This window comes from Gymnoscopelus microlampas (genome assembly GCF_963454915.1).
Source record: "Gymnoscopelus microlampas genome assembly, chromosome: 12".
Lineage (NCBI taxonomy): Eukaryota > Metazoa > Chordata > Actinopteri > Myctophiformes > Myctophidae > Gymnoscopelus > Gymnoscopelus microlampas.
Genome location: NC_139949.1, coordinates 40491594 through 40515746, shown reverse-complemented (window position 1 = coordinate 40515746; position 24153 = coordinate 40491594). Strand labels below are relative to the sequence as shown.

The following is a 24153-nucleotide window of genomic DNA, read 5'->3' as shown; positions in this document are numbered from 1 at the left end:
CCAAAGTGTAAAATAATGCTTTTTAGCTAAAATCTAAAAATGACACAGTTCCAGGTCTTAATGGGTTAAAATACAAACATAATTTGAAACAAACTATAGTTAAATCTATTTAAAATTCCACATTCCATTACCTTCTGGTGCTGACGCCTCATGCGCTTGTAGCCGGACATCTGCTCCCGCAGCTCAGAGTCCTGCTCATGTTCCTGCATCTCACGGGTCACCTGCACGCACACACACACACATGTTCAGTCAGCATCACTCATCAAAGCAGTGTTGATTTTGACAGCACATTTTGATTTAGTTTTAGTCATAGTCTTTTGAATCAAATTCTGTTTAGTTTTAGTCATATTTTAGTCATCTGAGATGTTTTACTGTTAGTCTAGTTTTAGTCGACTAAATATCATAAGATTATAGTCGACTAAATCTACAGTTTGGTTGACTAAAAATGCTTTTGGCGGTGCCTTGATGCCGTCGTAATGGCTGATTTTACACTTGGCTGCACTCTGAAAATAGCCGATCTACAAGCTCACAACGCGTCGCAGCGCGACGCGTTGTGAGCTTGTAGATCTGCTATTTTCAATGCGCAACACCTGAACGCAACAAAACATAAAATGACTTGTCTTTTAGTTCTACTGGATCTCTTCTCCACTCGTCCCTCTCTGACATTTTAGTCTAGTTTTTATTTGTTGACGAAATTGTCAGTACATTTAGTCATAGTTTTAGTCATCATAGCTTAGTTTTTATTTAGTTTTTATTTAGTTTTCGTCAGTGAAAAAAGGTAGTCGACGAACATTTTTCGTCATAGTTTTAGTCGACGAAATCAACACTGCATCAAAGCATTTTTTCTATAAATTGTTTATTTTATTATTTTGATTTAACCTTTATTTATTTTATACAGGAGAAAATCCCATTGAGATAAAGATCTCTTTTACGAGGAAGCCCTGTTCAGGATAGCTGCCGACTGCCCATTGTTGTACTACATGTACATTAGTAAGCAAGCAAGCCGCCTTGGGAACCAGTGCTTCCCGAGTCATGTGGCCCATTTCAGTTCAGGAGCCAACAGTATCTCCATGGCGTAAAGCAGCTAGATGTACATGTACATCCCCTGGACATGACGCTAGTACAGGGGTCTTCAACAGGGGGTCTGGGACCCCTAGGGGGTCCTCAGAGCTACTATAGGGGGTCCGCCAAATCTTTGTGTGATTTTTTACATTAACCACTTGAACCCTAGAGTTCCTTTTCTGAGGGGAACATTAGCCAAAAATAGCAGATCTACAAGCTCTCAACGCCTCGCTGAGAGCTTGTAGATCGGCTATTTTTGGCAAAGAGGCAATAGGTGTAGAGGGAAAAAAGAGCAGACCAAGTAAACAAAAAAGGTTTAATCTAAAACACAATTTTATACGATATAGAGGGGGTCCCTGCTTCATCTCTCTCTCAGCTAGGGGGTCCTTGGCCTGACAACGTTGAAGACCCCTGCGCTAGTATGTTGCAGGGACTTAACCCCAATCCAACACTTGATGCTGAGGGCCAAGCAGAGATGCATTGGGTACCATCTTTATCGATTTTTGGTATGACCGAGTTGAGAATTGAGTATAGACATGGCTTGGTTTAGCAGAGATAAATGTGATCAGTATCCAATAATGGATTTTCCATAAAAACGTGCAACCTGTAAGTTTAGCCATCTTTAACCCTTTCAGACCTGTAACACCTATACGTTGTTATAGATTTCAAGCCGGGAACACATCTGTGTGTAGTTGTTGCTATAAATAGTATTTGGCAACATAAAAAAAAAAAGATTTGACGTTTTTCAGAAAACTTGGGTCAGGATTTAGAGGGGCTTTTTTTTGGAATCGGCCTCAGGTCTAAATGGGTTAATGTGACAATAATAGCTCTAGTTTAGAATGTGATGACTTGTATATAAGACAGCTTTACATTTATATTTCAGACAACTGGACCCAGGGTCTGGGATGAGGATACGTTGTGAGAGATACCTAAGCTCTGTCTTTTATGGGACTTCAACTTATCAATCATCCTGCTATGTGGGTGTGTGTGTATATACAGTAAAATCCTCAGTGTTACTTTATCCATTAGTACTTAACATTAAAAACTTGAACCCTAGCATCTATATTCTGGGGGGAACATTCTGCTGTGTGTTTTCGGCAAAGGGATTTATTTGGTGTGTAGAGGGAAAAAAGAGCAGACCAAGTACAGAGCTGACCCCGGTCAACTAAATATTAGAGGGTAGAGTCATTGGTTCTTAACGTCGGGTCCAGGGACCACGCAGGACCCAAATGGGCCCTTACAGGTCTGTAACTCTCAGAGTTAAATGAACACTGAGAAAGGTACAGTGTAGATTGGGCTCCCGGAGATAAAAAACAAAATGGGGGTTTGTGGACTAATGCAAATCAAACTCCTTGAAAATAAAAAGTTTGAGAACAACTGGGCTGTTTTAAGTGGTTAAATTAACGGTCAGGATTTTACAGTGTAGTGTTGGTGGCTCCCTGGACCCGCATGTACTGCACTTTGTGTGTTCTTCTCACCAGCGATGCTGTGCGTATGGTGGCAAAGTGCTCTCTGTTGCGGTAGTGCTTGCGGGGGCCCTGGGCCGGAGCTGGCTGGGGCTCCGTGGGGCCGCTGGCCTCTCCTTCCTCCGGCCTCTCCTCTTCCTCCTGGAGACACAGCCGAGATACAACATCAACTCATCATCATTAAGTCATACAGAGCGCACAGAAGAATGGCCAGTACTGAGGCGTACAGGGGGGGAATGTGTTTTTGTTGAGGGCCCGCATGTCAGAGTGCCACCAATAAGAAAGAAACATTCTGTATTGTACCAAATCCATGTGTTTTTTAAGTACAGTAAGTAGGTTATTTTGTATTAGGGCTGCAGCCGACTCAGAATGTAATTGGTCGAATCAGATTCAGGCTTTTAATCTGAATATTTGACTATTTTCTTTATATAATTTATAAAAGATCTATAAGACTTTCTGATAAAACAGTACATTTGCAGGCGTTCCAGTGCTGATTTAGACCACGTTAATATCAACGTCAACTGCAAGAGAGTCGTATGAATATTTTGGAAGCGCTTAACCCATTAAGACCTGGAACAGTGTCATTTTTAGATTTGAGCTAAAAAACATTATTTTACACTTTGGGCCATTCAAAAATAGCAGATATACAAGCTCATAGCGCGGCACCGAGTGCCGCGCTACGAGCTTGTAGATCTGCTATTTTTGAAAAATCGTGAAAATGTGTGCAAATCTTTTTTAAATATGTATATTTTTAAAGCGAACATTTTAAACTCAAATCTTTGCTTCTGGGGGGTCCCTGGAACAAAATATTTTGCTAGGGGTCCGCGGCCAAATACATATAATTTTGGGGGTCCTTGACATGAAAAAGATTGAGCACCACTGATATAGAAACATACGTTTTTCAGAAAACTGTTGGGATTTAGGAGACATGTAGAACCGGCTTCAGGTCTCAATGGGTTAAAGTCAACAAATCTGTTATAAGACAACTAGATATTTCGGAGAAACACCCACCGGTTTGATGTGTATGACGGAGCTGTTGGACATGACGGTGTGGTCTCCGTCCATCAGGCCCAGCTCGCTGCGGCTGTCCTGGGAGGCCTCGTTCAGGCTGTTGACGGAGCTGCTCTGAGAGCTGGCGCTGATGGACATACTGGGTATGGACTGGTTGCTGCCCACACTGTTCACTGTGCCCGTACGCCCTCCACCCTGTTCCGACTCCTAGAGAGAGACACAGACACAGAGAGAGAGAGAGAGAGAGATAGAAAGACAAAGGGAGTGAGAAAGAAAGACAAGGAGAGAGAGGAAAAAGTTAAAAGAGAGCGACAGGTGAAGACGTGTACAGACATACAAATATAAACACAGCCGGTTCATTTAGTGTGTTTAATGTTAGGAACACCATTGTACCATTTCGTTTCTTTAGCACATTAACTCTTTGACTGCCAGAGTATTTTCATAATGTGTGCCAAGCGATTTTCGAGCGATTTCGTGTTTTTAGTAGTTTTAAAGTTGTCATAAAAGTTTAGATCCATATTTATCGATGGATTCACTGTGTGTTTCCGGAGCAGGAGTCTCTGACTATTGCTCCGGAAGCAAAACATTGCATCCGGAGCTAGTTTCCCCTTCGCTACAGGCCGTTGGAAATACGCGTCTCCTCGGAAAAAGAACAGAGATACAGGCGAAAGAAAAAAAACTACAAACATGGAGTCGACGGGAACGGAATGACGTTAAATCCATTATTTCCGTATCCGTTTGTGCTACAGTTTTACTGCTCCCTTCGGATTCAAGATCAGACCGTGACGGTCTATAAAATAACATCAAGTAAAAACTCGGGATTTCTCGTTCTGGCACAGGGGGCATTCAGAAAAAACTCGGGATAACTCGGGGCTTGGCACAGAGAGTTAAGCAGAATAAAAACATACAGATGTGCCATTTCAAAACTTCAAATGTCCTGCCATCGCCAAGACAGTAAATTTGCAGGGGATTCCCAGGGCAATAAGAGGGACAAAGAAGGGCATTTAAAATGCTGAATTATTTTGATGATCACTGCTTTTATGATGCTAATTAATTTGAGCAACTGGTCAAGGACCTCTTCAAATCACCTTTCGCCTCATAATGAGTCTGACACCTTCTTCAACACACATTCTTTTGTTCTTATGTATATGGATGTCTGTTGAAGGGAAAAACGGGGGTGTGTAGTGACAACTTCTTTTCAGGGGCAAAACAGTGCATTTTTAAGGGCAGAAAAGGGAGGAAAAAATGCATTTTCAGGGCACTTTCAGGGAAAGAACAGTAACGTGTGAAGTTTTGAAGTGGCACATCTGTATATATCAAAGTGTGTGAAAAAGCGTGTACATGTATCATGAAAAACGTGTGCATTCTCTATCACACACACAAACACGTCAACACCGAACTACAGCATAAATACACAGTAATTGTAAGCATAACTCCGCAAAAAAATTTTAACCAAAAAAAACAAGCCTTTCTCTTATAAGGACCAGGAGAAATGTCCTTATAATGTCTGTTTCTCAATTGCCACTATACTTGGTGGCGGCATTTGGCCCTCACAAGTACAGTAATTATAGTAATACAAGTGCACACACACACACACCTCATCTCCGTCCTGGGCTTCCGACGTGGGTCCGTTGTGTGCTTCGTGGAAGAGGAGTTTCTTCATCTTGCGGTACTGCAGGTTGTCCAGCTCGCGCACCGCGTCCTTGGTCCTCAGGATCAGGTCCATAAGCACCGAGTCTGGACGCTCTCGCTGCAGAAATGCATGCTGGGGGTGGGGGGGGGGGGCACCGGCGAGCAAGAAGAGAGAAGGAAGGGGGAGAGCGTGAGGACAGTAATGAAAAGTGATTAGAGAGAGAGAACACAGAAGAGTGGAAATAAGAGATACAGATCCTGGGTGTCAATTTTAAACTGCAATCCCGAACTTATTTATTACTTAAAACTCTATTTTAATAAATACGTATTAGGGGTGCAACTGTTACTCAAACTAGTCGATTTAATCGATTATCAAGAATAATACTTTTAATAAAAATAACTTTACGATTAAGATTTTGCAAAATAGCACGTCTACAAGCTTGCGATGTGACACGTTGTGTCAACTATTCACCATTTCACTATTCTTGCCCCAAACCGTTGCACGGCAAATATAAAACGGCACATAAGCGATTTTTCAGATTGAAGTATAAAAAAATTAAAAAATTATCCCAAAAGATAATTTTTATTAACCCATTAAGACCTGAGGAGATTCTTTAAAAAAATCGTTTTTTGGAAAAATATATAAAAAATATTTTTTCACGATTTTTCAAAAATAGCAGATCTACAAGCTCGTAGCTTGTAGATCTGCTATTTTTGAATAGCCAAAGAAATCTAAAGTGACACAGATGCGTTACAGGTCTTAATGGGTTCATTGAAAATGTAATTGATAGAATAGTCGCCAAGAAAATAATGGATAGTTGCAGGCAGCCTTAATCTGTATGGTAGAGTATGTTAATACAATATAACTAAGCACATTTGCAGTGGTCGGAGGTGTTCTCCCTGCTCTTCCATTGAGACATTTTGACCCTGGTGTCAGGTAGGACACCTACTGGCTGACAAAGTAGTACCGCACGAAGCTCATCAGCGCAATATCTCCCGTCCTCTTGGAAAAAGGGGTCGAAATTTGGTGTGTATGGCATTAATGTGGGACGGGAACGGGACACGAACGTACTGCTTCTGGTTTCCCACCAGGACAAAAACATAGTCCGGGGAGCGGGGCAAACACCCCCCCCCCCCCCTCTCACCCCCCAAGGACAACCTCCATTAGCAGTAGTAAGGCCATTAGTAAGAGAACCGACAGCTGCTCCGTTACTAACAATAGTATAGAAAAATATAATAGTAATTATGGCCATTTTCTATTTACGCAACTGAGCTCTGTGTGTGTGTGTGTGTGTGTGTGTGTGTGTGTGTGTGTGTGTGTGTGTGTGTGTGTGTGTGTGTGTGTGTGTGTGTCTGGTGTGCATTTGTGGGTGTGTTTGCACTTCTGGTGTGCATATGTTGGTGTACAGCGTGTGTCGTCAGGAACTAGGGGATTAGTGGGGGAGAAAAAAAACACAGGCTTATGGGGATAGAACAGAGAGCAAACATCAGAGAGATTTAACACCAGAAGTTCCGCAATCTTCATCTTAATGCGCTGACCTCACTCTCTGTAGTACAGTGTGTGTGTGCGCGTGTGTGTGTGTGTGTGTGTGTGTGTGTGTGTGTGTGTGTGTGTGTGTGTGTGTGTGTGTGTGTGTGTGTGTGTGTGTGTGTGTGTTCGTTCTTACACCCAGCATATCATCAGAGTGTGGTCTGTCCTGGGGAATCTTCTGAAGGCAAGAATCAATAAAGTTTCTAAAGTAGTCCGTCCTGCAACAGAAATAAGACAACAGGCTTAACCCTCTGGCGTCTGCCATTTTGTTTTAACCCATTAAAAACCTGAGGCGATTCTTAAAAATGTTTTCTAAATCCTAACAGTTTTTTGAAAAAAAAAAATCAAAATTTTGTTTTTTTTCAAGATTTCTCAAAAATAGCAGATATACAAGCTCATAGCGCGGCACCGAGTGCCACGCTATGAGCTTGTATATCTGCTATTTTTGAAAAAGCCAAAGAAATCTAATCCGACACAGATGCGTTCCAGGTCTTAATGGGTTAAAATACAAAATAACTATCTTTTTTGGTCATGGGTGGTATGGCCGACTTGAAACACATGCATATCATTAAAACTTAAAAATGAATGTGTGTGTGTGTGTGTGTGTGTGTGTGTGTGTGTGTGTGTGTGTGTGTGTGTGTGTGTGTGTGTGTACGGGTGTGTTGTCTTTCTCACCATTCACTGGACTGCAGTGTTGGGCTCTCATTCTGCGCTATGTGGTATAAGGCACTCATCGCATTCATGTTAAACAAGGGCGGCTTCCTCTCCGCTGGCAACAAAAAGGATAATTACAGTTATTAGAACAGAGACAGCACAGATCTTTAATGAATCAAACCCTCTTGTCTACAGCTCTTCACCACTGAACAGGTGCAGGAAGACGCTGCAGAAACATTCTATTTAACCTGTTTTCTATCTCTTTCCTCTCACTCTGCCTCTGCCCTCTCTCTTCTCGCGGAATACTACAAAACTATGGAGAACGCACAAAAGAACACAACCATCAACCAGTGCTTTACACCTATAAATCTGTGATGTGACGAATAAAACCCGATTCTGAATGATACAGGCTGCATAACTGGATGTGTGTTTTTGATTGATTGTTGACGTGTTGTGTAAGATGCTCTGATGAGGGCTATTTGTAGCCTGGGACCAGACGAATCTGCGAGTGCAAAAAAAAAATTGGTAGTTGGTTGTTGTAGGTCTAACCAATTGCGTCGAGGGCTGCATGGAGTAAAGCAAAATAAAATCCCATGACTGAAAGTTTTTCGATGATGTTTAGGTATTATCATTCTAAACCTGTGTTGCTGCTGTTCCACATAGTACAGCCAACCAGTTGAGAAAATCCCAGCTTTGAGGCATTAACCTTTGCTTTCATGACATTTCTGAGACCATGGAAAATGCTTCTAAACATGTATTCTATTGCTAGTTTGATCACTTCAAATACTCTTTAATCTTAACCCATTGAGACCTGAAGACGTTTCTACATGTCTCCTAAATCTCTACTATTTAGGAGACAATACTAAATAAGTATTCTGAAAAACGTATGTTTCTATATCAGTGATGCTCAATCTTTTTCATGTTAAGGACCCCCAAAATTATATGTATTTGGCCACGGACCCCCATCAAAATATTTTGTTCCAGGGACCCCCAGAAGCAAAGATTTTAGTTAAAAAAAATGTGCTTTATATTATATTCAAAGATTTGCACACATTTTCACGATTTTTCAAAAATAGCAGATCTACAAGCTCGTAGTGCGGCACTCGGTGCCGCGCTATGAGCTTGTATATCTGCTATTTTTGAATAGCCCAAAGTGTAAAATAATGCTTTTTAGCTCAAATCTAAAACAGTTCCAGGTCTTAATGGGTTAATCTTAAAATAACTAATAACCGAATCTTAAAATAACGAATAACCGAAAACAGCCAATCTATAAGCTCACAACACGTTGCAGCGAGACGTGTTGTGAGCTTGTAGATCTGCTATTTTCGGTGCGCGACATGCTTTCATAGAAGACATGCTGGCTTCCAAATGACAGAAATCAGTTGTAGCGACTGAGAGCTTTGATCCATGGGTACTGTCTGCTTTCTGTCCCCAGAGTCGGAACTAAACGTGGAGAAGCAGCGTCTAGTTTTTATGAACCACATATCTGGAACAAACTCCCATAAAACTGCAGTCTGCTACAACTCTTAGTTCATTTAAATCAAAGCTAAACACACGTCTGTTTGCTGCTGCCTTTTGTTTTGTTTTTTATTCTTTTGCACTAATTAACAACTAACTAACAAACCGAAGTGAGTTGCGTAAAGTGTTGATTTGAATGTTGTAGCCGAAAATAGTCCATGGAGAAAGGATTGAATTCTTAACGGAATTCGAACCTTATTACCCTCACAATAATGTCTAGCTAACTTTGATTCAATTATTCAGGTGCAGTAGCTTTTTAATGACTATGGAAACAAGGTAAAGATACACAATCTAAAACAAAGTGATTAACTGTAACATGTAATGACTTTCTGGGAATGTGAGTCCTTGTTAAGGAGATGCTGGGAGGGGGTTGGGGGGAGAGAGAGGTATGTATGCATAAGTGTTTTGTGGTTGTCGCTGTAATTAAAAAAGGAACAATTAACACATTGTAAAAAAAGAAACTGTATGTACGATATATGTCCAAAGCTGTGAATAAACATGTATTGATACTAAGTTCCTTGTCCAATTCCTATTGCAACCAACCAACCAATACTCCCTCCAAAACAAACATAGATATACACAGACATACAATAGATGCACCTACCTAATTCTATACAGGTGATTCCTAGAGACCAAACATCCACCTTTCCATCATACTGGCCCTCATCCATGGCCAGAATCACCTCTGGGGCCATCCTGGAGAAAAGGCAAAAAAAAAACAGTTATTCGATTTGGCTTTCCTGTTTGGCAATAACAGCCTACATTCAACTGCCTACAACTATGGAACGGATGATCGCGGCTAGGGGTGTGCCGATACACTAATTTCACCAAACGATGCGATATTTGGCTCACAATTTCGATACGATACGCACTTTTTTTATTATGAAAATATATGGGGGAGAAAAAAAGCAAATGCAAACAAATAATTCTGTTTTTGCATTATTCAGACATGCAAACTTGTAGCTTTTCAGCTACAATAGCCGTTTTGAATCCAAATAGGGCGATAGTGTGACACCTGACCCGAAAAAAAAACAACATGTTGTCACCCTTTTCACCTCGGGGCTGTTTGCATGCCTGATTATAATGATTGTAAAAAAAATAAAAAATAAATAGGGCTGGGACTCGATTAAAAAAATTAATCTAATTAATTAGAGGCTTTGTAATTAATTAATCTAAATTAATCACATTTTAATCGCACATCAATATTTGACCTGAGATCAATGAAAAAAAATGTTTTCAAATGGATTTTGGTAAACGTCTTTAAGTAAATGTACTCAAGAACTGTACTTAACACATTGGGTGCCAGGTTTTTTTTAAAACAGAGTACACTGAGTGCCAGGACTTTTTAACCATTTTTTAGGAGCCGAGATACAGGATTTTGAAGTCATAAGTTAACCAGAAAGTGGATTGGAGTCATAATCTTCGGAAAATGATATCTCCTGGTGCTTAGAAGGTAAAAAAAAAAAAAAATTGAAAAAAAGAAATTTTGAATTTTTTTTTTTTTTTCAAAAACCGTATATATACGGTTTTGGCACTCCGTGTAAGTATTGCAAAAACCGTATATATACGGTTTTGGCACCCAATGTGTTAAGTACAATTTTGAGGTATTTGCACTTGACTCTCGAATACGCCTATTTCCAAATTTTTTATACTTTTACTTCTACTCCAGTAACTCCACTATATCTCAGAGGCAAATATTTTACTTTTAAACTTATTTTAAAACTTTAGTTACAAGTTACTTTGTAGATTTCGATTAATATTATAAAATACAGTAACCATGTGAAAATAGCAGATCTACAAGTACAAGGCATTGTGAGGTAGATCTGCTATTTTCCACCATTGGAGGCTGGTAGAGTGTGTTGTTGTTAGTTGTTTTATAGTCGTTTAATTAATTATTTAAAAAAATCGCGCGCATGTGACCCGCACCGCATCGTGCCCCCCCCCCCTTCCCCCTGCGCACCCCCCCCAAACGGGACAAACGCGCGCGTGGGGGGCGGCATCCATTACAGATTCTGATTTGCCCAGCCAACATTATCAAGCAGGCTATGCGGCACGTCTTCATTCAGTGGCTGCTCTGTTGTTGTGAGAACCACGTCGTTCTCACTTCTCAGACAGCTTCTCAGGCGGACCGATAATACCAGCGCACCAACCTGGTGCGCTGGATAATAGGTCCGTGTGAAACTCGTCCAGTGAGAAACGTTCCGCGGTGAAAAAATAGGCGCGATTAAAATGCGTTAATTTTTTTGTAATTAATTGATCGAAATTAACGCGATAAAGTCCCGGCCCTAAAAATAAAGTATTATTATTTTTTATTTTTTTCAAAACGATATTTTTTTTCCCAAAACGATACATATCGTCACGAAAACGTATCGCGATATATCGTGGGACGATATATCGGCACACCCCTAATCGCGACGGCTCGCTCCCCTCCCCTCCAATTCTACGAGACTCAGATACGTCTTTTAAAGCGATCGGGGGATCAATCATACTGGAGATGAATATTCTATGATTTTTCTTAAAGGTTTGTGAAAACACTCGAAAAATCGCTGGCAGTGGCGTGGCAAATTATGTTTTATTTCTGGCAGTCAAAGAGTTCAACAATTCAGTCAGTATAGCCTTGACAACGTGGCCCTTACCAATATGGCGTCCCCACGAAGGAGTTTGCGGGCGAGGCAATGGAGGCGGAGCCAAAGTCCGCGAGTTTAACCTGCCCGGGTTCAGTTAGCAGGATGTTCCCCGCCTTGACATCCCTGAATGAAGAAGCCAAATAAAACATAGACTTTAACAGGAGAAAAAAAACTATTAGTACATTACTACAATATTCATTATTACTAGGGTTTGTTGAATGCTCAATTCTGATTGGTCAATAATGCCTTCTGCATTCTGTTATACTGTATCTCCATAACAGAGCGCTGCTCTGACTGGGTTTACATTGTTAAGGAAGGAAGTATAAACTTTATAAGCTAATAAAATATTTTTAAATAGATAATGCATGTCAAATTATTGAATTTGCTCATAAGTAGCCGTGTAATAAGCCGAATAATGTACAGGATTAATATACAGGGTGGAGAGACACCGTCAATATAAGTCCCAAACAACATATCTTTCAAGCTTCTGGCTGAATATTAATGGGGAAAAAAAGAAAAGAAAAAACATTTAAATTAAACCATTCACCCCAAAAGACAGATGGCAGGTGGAAAATAAATCTATAATTTGCCTCTGTATTGGGAAATGAGTGCGTACAAGTAGCTAATAGTTTATGACTTTTTGTATATTTGAATTGCAATAATAATGTGGGGTTGGCAGTGGCACACAGATTTGTCTGTCTTGTCCAACGCTCTACCCCAACCACAATTTCTACTTTCACACATGGTATCTAAAAATCTAATGGGCGGATTGCCATGAAACTTCACCGAGCTCGTCGACGTTCCCCAGAGCATGATCTCTACTGATTGCTATGGGTGTAATATCTTTGTTTTAAAAACAGGTGCTGCTTGATTACCAGATTGCCAGGCAATTCATGGATTGGCTTATGGCTGACCAGATCAACGCACCAATCATAGGATTGCGTGACTGAGAAGTTGCTCTATCTGCTACCTGCATGTCATGTCTCAGTTGTTAATGCATGCGTATAGTCTTCAAAGATGGACTGAAATGAACAACAACATGTTTTCCACCATTTTAAAAGATTCTTCTTTTTGTGGGGCTTTTTATGCCTAGGACAGTGTAGGCTGACAGGAAATGGGGAGAGATAGATGGGGAGTAACATGCAGCAAAGGCCGTCGGGATCGGGACTCGAACCCGCGACACGCCGTCAGGCGTACACTGCCATGTTTTTCACCATTTTAGAGCAGTCATCAGAATCTCTTACCTGTGGATCATATTGTGGGAATGAAGGTAGGCTAAGCCCTGCAAAGCACCATGGGTAATGGCAGCGATCTCCATTTCTTGCAGAGGCTTTTTATGAACTGGAGGGAGGAGAGAATTTTTTTTAGTTGGATTGTCACATCAGCTGCCCGTCACCCCCCACACTTCCTAATGCTGTTCATTACAGCAGTGGTTCTCAATCTTTTAATTTCATGGACTCCCATAACTCAAGAGTGTACAAATGGAACCCTTACAATCTCAGAGGAACCCCATCAAGGAACCACGAGGGTCCCTGGAGCACACTTTGAGAACCACTGCATTACAGTGATGAGCACAGCTGGGGAGGGTATAGCTTTAACCCATTAAGACCTGAAGCCGATTCTACAAAATGTCTTCTAAATTCTTACAGTATTCTGAAAAACCTATGTTTCTATATCAGTGGTGATAAAACTTTTTCATGTCAAGGACCCCCAAAATGATATGTATTTGGCCGCGGACCCCCCCATCTCAAAATATTTTGTTCTAGAGACCCCCAGAAGTAAAGACCTAAGTTACAAATGTTCGCCTTAAAAAAATATATATATATATTATATATATATATATATATATATATATATATATATATATATATATATATACTAGAGTTTCGGGGGGCTACGCCCCCCTCAACCCCAGCCGCGCACGGGGCTTTGCTTTGTTGGTCCCTCCGTGTCCCTGTGTCTGTATCCGTGTAGCTGCAGCACAGAGTGGGCAGTATAGATGGGGATTATGGCTGTTAGAGGCATGTACGCGCACGGGGCCCGCGTGGGCGTGTGTATATGGGGGTAGACAAATTGTCTAAGTAACATTTGCAAAAAGGGAAAAAAAAAAAAAATTGTAAGAAAGTGTAAAGTAAAAGTTACAAAATGATGAAAAATAAGTAGAAGAAATTATATTTTGTATGTTTCGCGGACCACCAGGGGGTCCGCGGCCCCCCTGGTGGTCCGCGCGGAAATCGTGGGATGAAAATTTCCAAAAGGAAAAAAAAAAAAAAAAAAAAAAAAATATGAAGGTGGTTGCTTGTTTTTCTGAAAGCTGGCGAATGGCAGCCCTTTCTGCAAGATGGCGGCCGCCTGGTGTTGTTGTGAGTACGTGTATTTGGGGGGGGGGGGGCTACATAGTTCTCCAGAAGACACACACAAACATACACCATCTACAATGGACGAACTGAGCAGCAATATAGACATTCACCACACGAACGTGCATTGTTGACAAAGTGATTGCACAGCCGCTGCAGGCATGACAACCAGGTTAGCGTTAGCGACATGGCAGCTATCACAGCGCCCTGTCCGTCGTGCTGCAACTGCCTGTGATGGCTACAGCAGTAACAGCAAGCTGTCTGCGATGCCATTGTCTGGAGACTGCTCTTAGCGTGACACGACCAATGAGAGTGAGCGCTGTAGTTGTTGCTAAGATACGGTGGCGTCTCTGCCCCATAGCTTGTAGATCTCTCACACATGATTGGCGTAGGCTGCGTTGCCAGGTCTGACTTTGTGTGTAAGCAATGGTCGGCTTATTTTTGCGCGCCTTTGGGCTCGTTTGCATTGTGCGCACGGCAGCGCTTGTTTAGCGTACGTCAGCGCGACGTGGCAACGGACGTGGCAACGTGAAAGGTGATTGGCTGGTGAAATGAAACACCCGACGTTACACCAGAAATGGTGCCTGGAGAAAATGGTGACCAAAAAAAAAGTTTGGAAAAAAAGGAAAAAAAACCCGCAGCGGCTGCCTGGTGTTGTGGTGATGAGGTCGTGCGCACGGTAAACGGTACGAAGCTGCCTCCCCTTCCGTTTTGTCCGACATTTGGTGAGTAGAATTAATTATGTTGCGCGGTGGAAAAGGTGTAGTGAACAGTGAGATGTCCCCTACGCGAGGCGTAAATTCAGTGCGGCCGCCGTGGCGAGTCAGTAGGCGACATGTGGTCTGGCGGTGCGTTGTTTATCCGATAACAGAGCTGTGGGGTGTCACCACCGAGGGTGCGGAAGTTGCTCGCCATTTATATAGTTAGATATAAAGATTTGCACAAATCGGTTTAAAAAAAATAGCAGATCTACAAGCTCATAGCGCGGCACTCGGTGCCGTGCTATGAGCTTGTATATCTGCTATTTTTGAATAGCCAAAGTGTAAAATAATGCTTTTTAGCTTAAATCAAAAAGTGACACAGATGCTTTCCAGGTCTTAATGGGTTACACAGATCGCAAGTACACTTTACATTTCCAATGAACAGAAATTAAACCCACAAATGCCACCATACAAACAATCCCCTTCTGCTTTGTTGGGACGGGTCGATTGACTCTGAAGTAATTTTTCTCAGTTTCACGAGTCACCTAATTACTACTTATTTGGCTTTGGAGTGCAGTTGGAAACCAAAACCCGCAAAAATATCCTTTCTTGTTGACAGTGGGGAGGTTGAAATCAGACCTACGGTCAGATGTGGAAGGAGGAGTGATATCTTTTTCACTTACCTTCCAGGAGATCAGAGGCAGAGCCGAGACAATACTCCATCACCAACTATGTAAAATAACAAGTAAAGACAGAATGTAAAATGTTTGTGTACTCACACATACACACACACACACACACACACAAAACACACACACACACACACACACACACACACACACACACACACACACACGCACGTGTGTACTGTGTATATATGATATGCTAGATGAAGATATATCATTGTTATACAAATGTTATGGCATTATTGTCTCCGCCAGAGGTGGAGAGTATGTTTTCGTCTCCGTCCTTCCGTGTCTGGCTAGCAAGACGCATGACGAAATAGAAACCTATAAATAGGTGTATCACTTCAAAAAATCATTTATATTTTTTGAAGTGAGCTTCCATCAGCCAAGCTAAGATTGGTCAAGTGACACGTGACAATATGTAATGTAAATAGGTAAGACAGGATTAATCAGGAACAGTACTGGCGGAGACCTGTGCTCCGAGGAGCACATTTTCTAGTATTTATTATTTATTTGGCAGAAACATTAACAGCCAATCAAAATCTATCCCAAAGGCAGCTGGGATGCCATCAGTTTGTTGTGATAAGTAACGGAGATGAGGAGAAATAGCCAACACTGGCTGGTAGGCTAGCTGGGATTACCTCAGGTAATCTGCAACTATCTAGCCTCCGTATACATAATAATCTGTGTCAGATTATCCATATATCCCATTGCATGTGTCTTTTCAGAACTATGGAGGCAGAGATCGCTCTCTCTGCCTCTGTGCGCGTGGGCTCTCTGACCAAGCTGGACTGTACAGCTGACAGTTATCGTTCATCAGTGTGGACACTCACATTAAATTATCGTTATACAGTAGTTATCTTGCTTGGTGTGAGCAGTGCTTTAAAATGAGGTGAGGCCCAAGGGATTTGGGGTAATGAATGTCGTTAATGGAGAACAGCGGGAGGGTTTCCCAACCTCGGGTCTGGGCCCCCTTTCAGGGGCACCAAAGATCACAGGCCTGGTCTGTTTGGAGGCAGTTCAATATTTTAAACTCCCGCATGTAACATCATTGTGAAGCACACACTAAAAATATTGCTATTCATCGTACGAGTATGGGGCTTAAGTGGTAAAAAAAATTGTGTGGGTACGTGCATGTGCGTTTGTGTGTGGAGAATCTCAGCTTTGTCCCGTTGTAAGAAGGGGGGCTCCAAGGAAGAAAGGTTGTGAGCCACTGGATGTACCGTGTCTTACCCATGCTGTGTGTTCACGGAGGTAGCAGCCCTTGTATTCTATACTGTTGGGATGTCGAATCCTCTGGAGAAACTTCACCTCCTTTATGATGTCCTGCCATTTCTGTTAGGAGAAATGGAGCATTAGTAGTTGAAGTGATATTTGTTGGTTAAAACAGAGAAGAGAGTGTTTGTTCAATAACTGCCACCTCTCAAACGCTTCAATATATACGGAAAATGCATTTTCAGGTGGGTTGCCAATTTCATCCAATCAGGAGAGGAATCCATTTATCAGTTCCAATTTTATAGTGTTCCAGTTCCCGTTTTGTCTGCTTGTTTTTAAGTTTCATCACTTCCAATTTCATTTGTTCACCTGTAAGAGCTGATTGGATAAAATTGGTATTCCAAACTGAAAATGCATTTTCTGTTTACTAAAGAGCTGCAGAGACAGGGAGACCCCTGTTACTGAACAAACACACAATAGCAATGATTCACGACTGCTCCTGATACTTATAAGATAAAGAATGCAGGTTAGATGCAGATACCACATTTCACTGTATGCAAACATACAGTGCAAACACAGCAAAGGAGGAGGAGGAGTAATTAGTGATTATATCTAAATATAGAGAATTATCACTTAATGCACATTTAAATGGAGATTTGGACAATACATTGCTATGGTTTGTATGTGAGTGTGCACACACACACACACACACACACACACACACACACACACACACACACACACACACACACACACACACACACACACACACACACACACACACACACACACACACACACACACACACACACACACACACACACACACACACACACACACACACACGCACACACACAGATTAGGTGTAATCTGATTAGGGCTAATCTGAAATCATGAGTGTTAGCATGCAGTAGAAGCAAGGGGTCAGTGACAGTGAGTGCTTAAGGTTGACCTTGGGCCTTGCAAGACTCTGTGTGTGTGTGTGTGTGTGTGTGTGTGTGTGTGTGTGTGTGTGTGTGTGTGTGTGTGTGTGTGTGTGTGTGTGTGTGTGTGTGTGTGTGTGTGTGTGTGTGTGTGTGCGCGTGCGTGCGTGCGTGCGTGCGTGCGTGCTAGGGTTTTAACCTCCACCTCATACAGTAAAAATACTGTATGAGGTGGAGGTTAAAACCCTAGCATTCCTATTGGGAGGGAACGTTCTGCGAAAATAGCAGATCTACAAGCTTGTGACGTGCTATTTTTGGGGAAGAGATTTGGTGCATACGGGGAAAATCAGTGGGCCAAAAATAGCACCCTTGCGGACCCTGGTCAATAAAGTACATAGGATTTAAGCTGTTAAAACTAAAAGATTAACATCTGGCAGGCTTGGTGTGTTGACTTAATTTACAAACAGCAGAGCGGTGGTGATGCCATAGCAGCATTTTTCTTTGGTGCACTTAATTTCACAAATCACAGCAGCTAGTGATTTGTGCTACATCAATTTACAATTTAGACCAGGGGTCATCAACGTTTTTCAGGCCACAAACTCCTTAGCTGAGAGAGAGATGAAGCAGGGACCCGCACGGACCCGTCCCCCACTACATATTGCAATAAAATAGTGTTTTGCAGATTAAACATTTTCATAGATTCCATACTTGTTTGACAGCACTATCATCAGTGTTGATTGTGTTACTTTAACCACTTAAACCCTCAATACATAGTAAAATTGACCTTTGGCTCTGTACTTGGTACCTTCAACACCAAACCTCATGGCCGAAAACAGCTCAACACCTCGCTTTGCGAGGCGTTGTGAGCTTGTAGATCGGCTATTTACGGCTAATGTTCCCCTCAGAATAAGGTTAAAATAAATAAAAAGATTCTATCACACAAAAATTTGGCGGCTCCCCTGCAGTAACTCTGAGGACCCCATGTTGAAGACCCCTGATTTAGGCATTTAACTGACGCTCTTAACCAGAGTGACTTACAAAAAGCAAGGTAAACACACACAGCAAATGCAGAGAGTCAGTGTAGTGCGTCAGTCAACTAGGATCACGAGTGAACCAAGAGTCTAAACACATTGTACAGTGTACATCTACAATCCTATGCTATCATTAAGTTGATGATGTACATTCCATGGCGTGAAGAAAAATGCAGTTGTACAGTTGAAAAAAAGATCCTTGTCAGCGTTACAGCTCAAATACCTGTATTTCCGGTTTAACCAAACAATGATTGCTTTGTTGTCCCTCCTGTTGTTTGAAAATGTCCTCGACCTGATTGACAGCATGGCTGAGGCAGACCCGTTTCCCGAACCGGGAGGTTAAAGTTTTACTGTATGAAGAGTCTAAATATAGAGTTCTAGACAGTGATCATAAATATAGTGTTTCCCGAGTATTGCATAAAAGCCATTGTGAGAACATCACACATAGCTACTGGTTAGCTTGACTCACTACCAAGTCTGTCCACAATTATCAAATCCTTGTCTAGAAGCTGTCATTACTTCCAGAGCAGCTACTGTGAGTAAACAACAAGAATAAAAAGAGCAGAATGTGCTTTGTTGCCTTTGAGGGGGATTTTGGCTGGTAAACACAGCTACTTAGGCTTTGTTCAGACTACAGCCACATCTGATTTGTTTCTCAAATCGTATCTTTAGGACTGACAACATAATTTGCATCCGATCAGGTCAGATTTGTGTATTCAGACATCGGCAAAGATAGCTGATCTAAAAGCTCACAACGCATCATGATGCCAGGTCATTTGTAGACCTGGCATCCTATAGTTTGTAATAGTTTCAATGTACAGATGAGATTATAGATTTTTGGGCGGTGCAACCGCCCCTATATGTGAGGTTTGGACATCGACATTCGCTGCACTGTGATTGGCCACCATTGTACCCCCCCCCCATTGTACACCCCTAACCCCTACACATTCAATGCAAATCTATACTATCCACCATTGTACCCCCCTAACCCTGCACCGTGATTGGCCACCATTGTACACCCCTAACCCCTACACATTCAATGCAAGTCTATACCTTTCTTTAAGTGAGCTTCCATCACTGTGATGACCACTAGCTGTAATATGATTGGCTGACTTTATTGGCTGACTCTATTCAGGACTGAGATTGGCTAGTGAAACACATGACACATGTGCATAGCCCTATAAATAGGACTATGCACTTAAAAAAACACATTTATGTTTTTTTTAAGTGAATCACCCATTGTGGACCAACCATTGTACACCTCTATTCACACCCTTAGCCCAGTACTGTGATTAGCTAGCAAGACGCATGATGTAATTAATAACTATAAATATCACCACACACTTCAGAAATATTACTTTTCTTTAAGTGAACTTCCATCACTGTGATGACCACTGTGACCACACCGCCCACTTCACACTGGGTGTGATTTTTTTTACATTATACTGTTTAGACTGACGATAGGTTCTTTGTTTACTTATGAACCTAGATTACTATTGCTATGCATTTGATGTATTATCTCGTGTTTTCCTTGCTTACTGTAAATCGCTCTGGATTAACTCAGTAAGACCTGAAGCCGATTCTACAAATGTCTTCTAAATCCCAACAGTATTCTGAAAAACGTATGTTTCTATTATCAGCGGTGCTCAAACTTTTTCATGTCAAGCACCCCCAAAATTATATGTATTTGGCCGCCGACCCCCATCTCAAAATATTTTGTTCCAGGGACCCCCCAGAAGCAAAGATTTCAGTTAAAAATGTTCGCTTTAGAAGAATATATATTATATATTGTATATATATATTCAAAGATTTGCACACATTTTCACGATTTAAAAAAAAATAGCAGATCTACAAGCTCGTAGCGTGGCACTCGTGCCACTCTATGAGCTTGTATATCTGCTATTTTTGAATAGCCAAAGTGTAAATAATGCTTTTTTGCTCAAATCTAAAAAAGACACAGATGCGTTCCCGCTCTTAATGGGTTAAGAGTGTCTGCTAAATGCCTAAATTGTAAATCAGCTATTTTCGGCGAGCGACGGCGTCATACAATGGAATATAGAATCAGGCTTCCATGTCCAAAGTGTCCTAACTGAGAGACGTCTTTCTGAATAAGATTTGAATCGCATTTCAAACCACCTAAGAATGCGGTTCACATCTGATTAACAAAGATCAGTTTCCATGTGGTTTCTTGCTTTTCAGACTTGATGAAGCCAATCTGATTCCAGTGATAGAAGTAAAAGTATCAATACTGCAATGTAGAAATACTCTGTTACAAGTAAAAGTCTGCTATTCAGAATTTACTTTAGTAAAAGTACAAAAGTATTGGCATCAAAATATACTTAGAGTACCAAAAGTAAAAGTACTCATTATGCAGAATGTCCAATTTAAAGTTTTCAAAATGCATAAACATATTTTGAAAATAGCAGATCGGCTATTTTCAAACAGCCGAAATATATATATAGATCTTAAGTGGTCTATAATCTAAAAAGTAACTACTAACTTAACTCACTGAGTGCCATTAACGTGTTTGACGTGTTTTTACCGCTATGGCGCTGGGTGCCATTAACGTGTTTGACGTGTTTTTGAAAAAATAGTAAAAAAAAAACATGTTCAGAACCCAAGATATCGTCATCTGAAGATGTGCAGCTCCATCCACTCCTTGTTTAACTTAGAACTGTAAACGCTGGCACTTTTCAGAATCAATTCTGAAATAATTCTGGCAATCCTGGCACTCAGGGAGTTAAGCTTTCAAATAATTGTAGTGGAGTAAAAGTACAATATTTTCCTAGTAAAAGTAAAAGTATTGAAAATTGGAAAAACTCCACTAAAGTAAAGAATGCTTCAACTTAATCCTATGTCTCTCTCTCTCTCTTTTTTTGTTGTTGATATTTTTTGAGTCTTTTCTGACTTTATTTATAAACTAGTTGTACGAACTCTTGTTTTATTTTTGTATTGTTTTATTGGATCTTGTTTAGTCGATACACTTATTTGTTTTAGCTTGTGCTCATTTGATTTTGCCATTTTTGTCTCATCTGTTTAAGAAAGTAGGTAGCTGATATATTGCACTTTTACCTTAGCGCTAGGTATACTCTTGGTTGCTTGTTTTTGCAGGAAATGTACTTAAAACTTCTGGTGATTAGTAGTTTTCGTTCCCTACCTATGTTGAATACACTTATTGTAAGTCGCTTTGGATAAAAGCGTCTGCTAAATGACTGTAATGTAATGACTGTAATGACTATTAGTGGAGATAGACAGGAAGCAGGGAGAGTGAGATGGGTCAAGACACACAGTACAGTTCTTCGGGAACGGGACTCGAACCCAAGGCTACACAACAGCCTAGGTGCCCGGACTGCAAGGCCAGAGGTCCGGGCCAATCCTATGTCTCTTAACAACTACACCATCAGCAACCTTTAACCACTTTCAACCTGGTGTCCCCATTTTGGCCATGTATTCAATTAGTTTTTCTGAAAATAGCCCATCTACAAGCTGTGACACGATGTGTCACTGTCATCGTGACACGTTGCGAGTTTGTAGGTCGGCTATTTTTGCCATGACACCATCATACAGGGTTAAATGGTGCCAGCTAATACTAAATCAAATGTACCGTAGTGATTACACATGTGGCATGATGGCATTTCCAAGTTGGCACCAGTGTAGCATTCCATCATTGTCCACACTAATGTAGAAACGTTTCCCGACCAATTGTCAAAGCGATAAGGCTAGACCGCACCAATGCAACTAGTCGCAACTCCTTGCAACAAAACGATTTTAAGGCCAGACCACACCAATGTGACTCCTTGCAACTGCCATTGGGGATAAGGGTTGCAAGTAATTGCATGTTGCAAGGAGTTGCAAGTAGTTGCATGTTGCAAGGATTTGCATTGGTGTGGACTGGCCTATAGAAACACAACCTGGTGTCCCTATTTTGGGCATGTGTCATTACAGGCAAAACATTTCTAATTTTCATTTTCTAAATGAGTTGAAAATAGCCGATCTACAAGATCACAATGATATTTTTTTGGTATGATATTTCTCGAGTTTGGGTTCATAATGAGATGTCAGCGTTTTGGAAAAGTTCCATTTTTTGGGGTGGACGAAAACACTAGCCTGGTTCCAGACGAATCTGCCATTGCAAAAACAAAATGTCCATGGCAGATTAGGTCTGGCCCCTCTCAATAGAGATTTCATTTCTCTCCCTCCGAAGTTGTGAGGGACAAATCAGAGCCCAGTATGCAAATATGGGGCAGGTTTATCACCAGAGGCATTTTTTGAATTTGCCCCTCGGAAATGCAGGTTCCACACAGAGATTCCAGACTAATATCTACGCAGTGATATTAGTCTGGCCATGCCAGGCTACGAAAACACTGGATTAGTGTGGAGGATGAGTCACGAAAAGAGAGAAAAATGTGGTTTCAAATGTATCCAGGTTAGGGATACACAGCCTTCATTTGTTTAAGAGACTAAAAGAACAATGTCCATAAAGTTAAACAATATATTTTGCATAGTTCTGATGTGATTCGTGACATTTTGTTAATTTAACTCCAGTGTACAAATGGAACCAAATGGACCCTTATCCGTTTGTAATGGATAGGGGTCCTTACGGGTCCTTTTGGGGTCCTGTACGGGTTCATTTGTACACTCTGACTTAAATTAACACACACAACAAAGATTTGACTGTGCTAAGGGGTTGTTCTGCTGCACCCTGACCTCATTGGACTGCTTTCCGCTGTAAGACATCTTCTTAATGGCCACCACCTCATTGGTGCGCACATCCCGCGCCTACAACACACAGGAAGAACATTTAGACACAAATAGGGCTGTCACCATTACAAATTTAAGTTGACGCTTAATTGTCACACAAATAATTGTGTCGATTAACGTTTTAATTGTGTTTTTGGCATTTGAACACAAATACAATTTAAATTCCCGTTTGGTTTTTAGGCTTCATAATCACAAATTGCACAGGGCAGATATGACAAATAACTTAACCCATTAAGACCTGGAACGCATCTGTGTCACTTTAGATTTCTTTGGGCTATTCAAAAATAGCAGATATACAAGCTCATAGTGCGGCACCGAGATCTGCTATTTTTGGGAAAAAAAATAAAAAAATAGCAGATATACAAGCTCATAGCGCGGCACTCGGTGCCGCGCTATGAGCTTGTAGATCTGCTATTTTTGAATAGCCCAAAGAAATCTTAAAATGAGACGCAGATGCGTCCCCGGTCTTAATGGGTTAAATATACAAAGAAATTACATTTAATATTATACTTAAAAAAAAAAGAAAAAAGTTTAAATAATGGTAATAGCAGTACAAGCTTACAACACGAACACGTCACTGTATATGCAAGGGTTAAGTGAACAAAATAAAACTAAACGTACAAAGTAGACCGCTCCGAAGCTGCCATGTCCGATCTCACGGAGGTCGGAGAAGAGCTTCTCTGGGTCTTCTTTGAAGAAGAGGTCGGACACCTCCGGATCCTTGAGGCTGCCCGCCCGTACAGAGGAGGGCATCCTGGGTAATGGAGTCCCTTGGCACCCGCAAGAGTGAAGGGGGGGGGGTAGGAGGGACTATCTGGGTGCTGAGCTACGGCACAGCAGCTGACGCTTCATCTGCAGAAATGGAGCTGCCAAAGGAACCAGGACATGGGGAACCTAGACACAAATAGGGAGTAAGAAAGGGTAATTGAAAAAATATAAGCTACTACCTGTGGTGGGAGAGGTAAACATATATGGGCA

The 24153-nt window shown here is 41.3% G+C and overlaps 1 protein-coding gene across 3 annotated transcripts in view; it reads right to left on the bottom strand.

Annotated features, from left to right (window-relative positions):
- LOC311056572 (serine/threonine-protein kinase TAO1-like) overlaps nt 1-24153 on the bottom strand; it is a 55789-nt gene that overhangs the window by 15942 nt on the left and 15694 nt on the right. For all 3 annotated transcript variants that reach the window (XM_084073284.1, XM_084073283.1, XM_084073285.1), the window contains exons 3-15: nt 23797-24069; nt 23122-23193; nt 16479-16580; nt 15243-15288; nt 12746-12842; nt 11511-11624; nt 9479-9570; nt 7378-7471; nt 6839-6920; nt 5137-5304; nt 3540-3746; nt 2541-2669; nt 132-221 (exon numbers count right to left, since the gene is read on the bottom strand). In XM_084073284.1, the coding sequence (XP_083929410.1) occupies nt 132-221; nt 2541-2669; nt 3540-3746; nt 5137-5304; nt 6839-6920; nt 7378-7471; nt 9479-9570; nt 11511-11624; nt 12746-12842; nt 15243-15288; nt 16479-16580; nt 23122-23193; nt 23797-23928 (1425 nt within the window). In that variant the 5' untranslated portion in view covers nt 23929-24069. The remainder of the gene's footprint in view (nt 1-131; nt 222-2540; nt 2670-3539; nt 3747-5136; nt 5305-6838; nt 6921-7377; nt 7472-9478; nt 9571-11510; nt 11625-12745; nt 12843-15242; nt 15289-16478; nt 16581-23121; nt 23194-23796; nt 24070-24153) is intronic.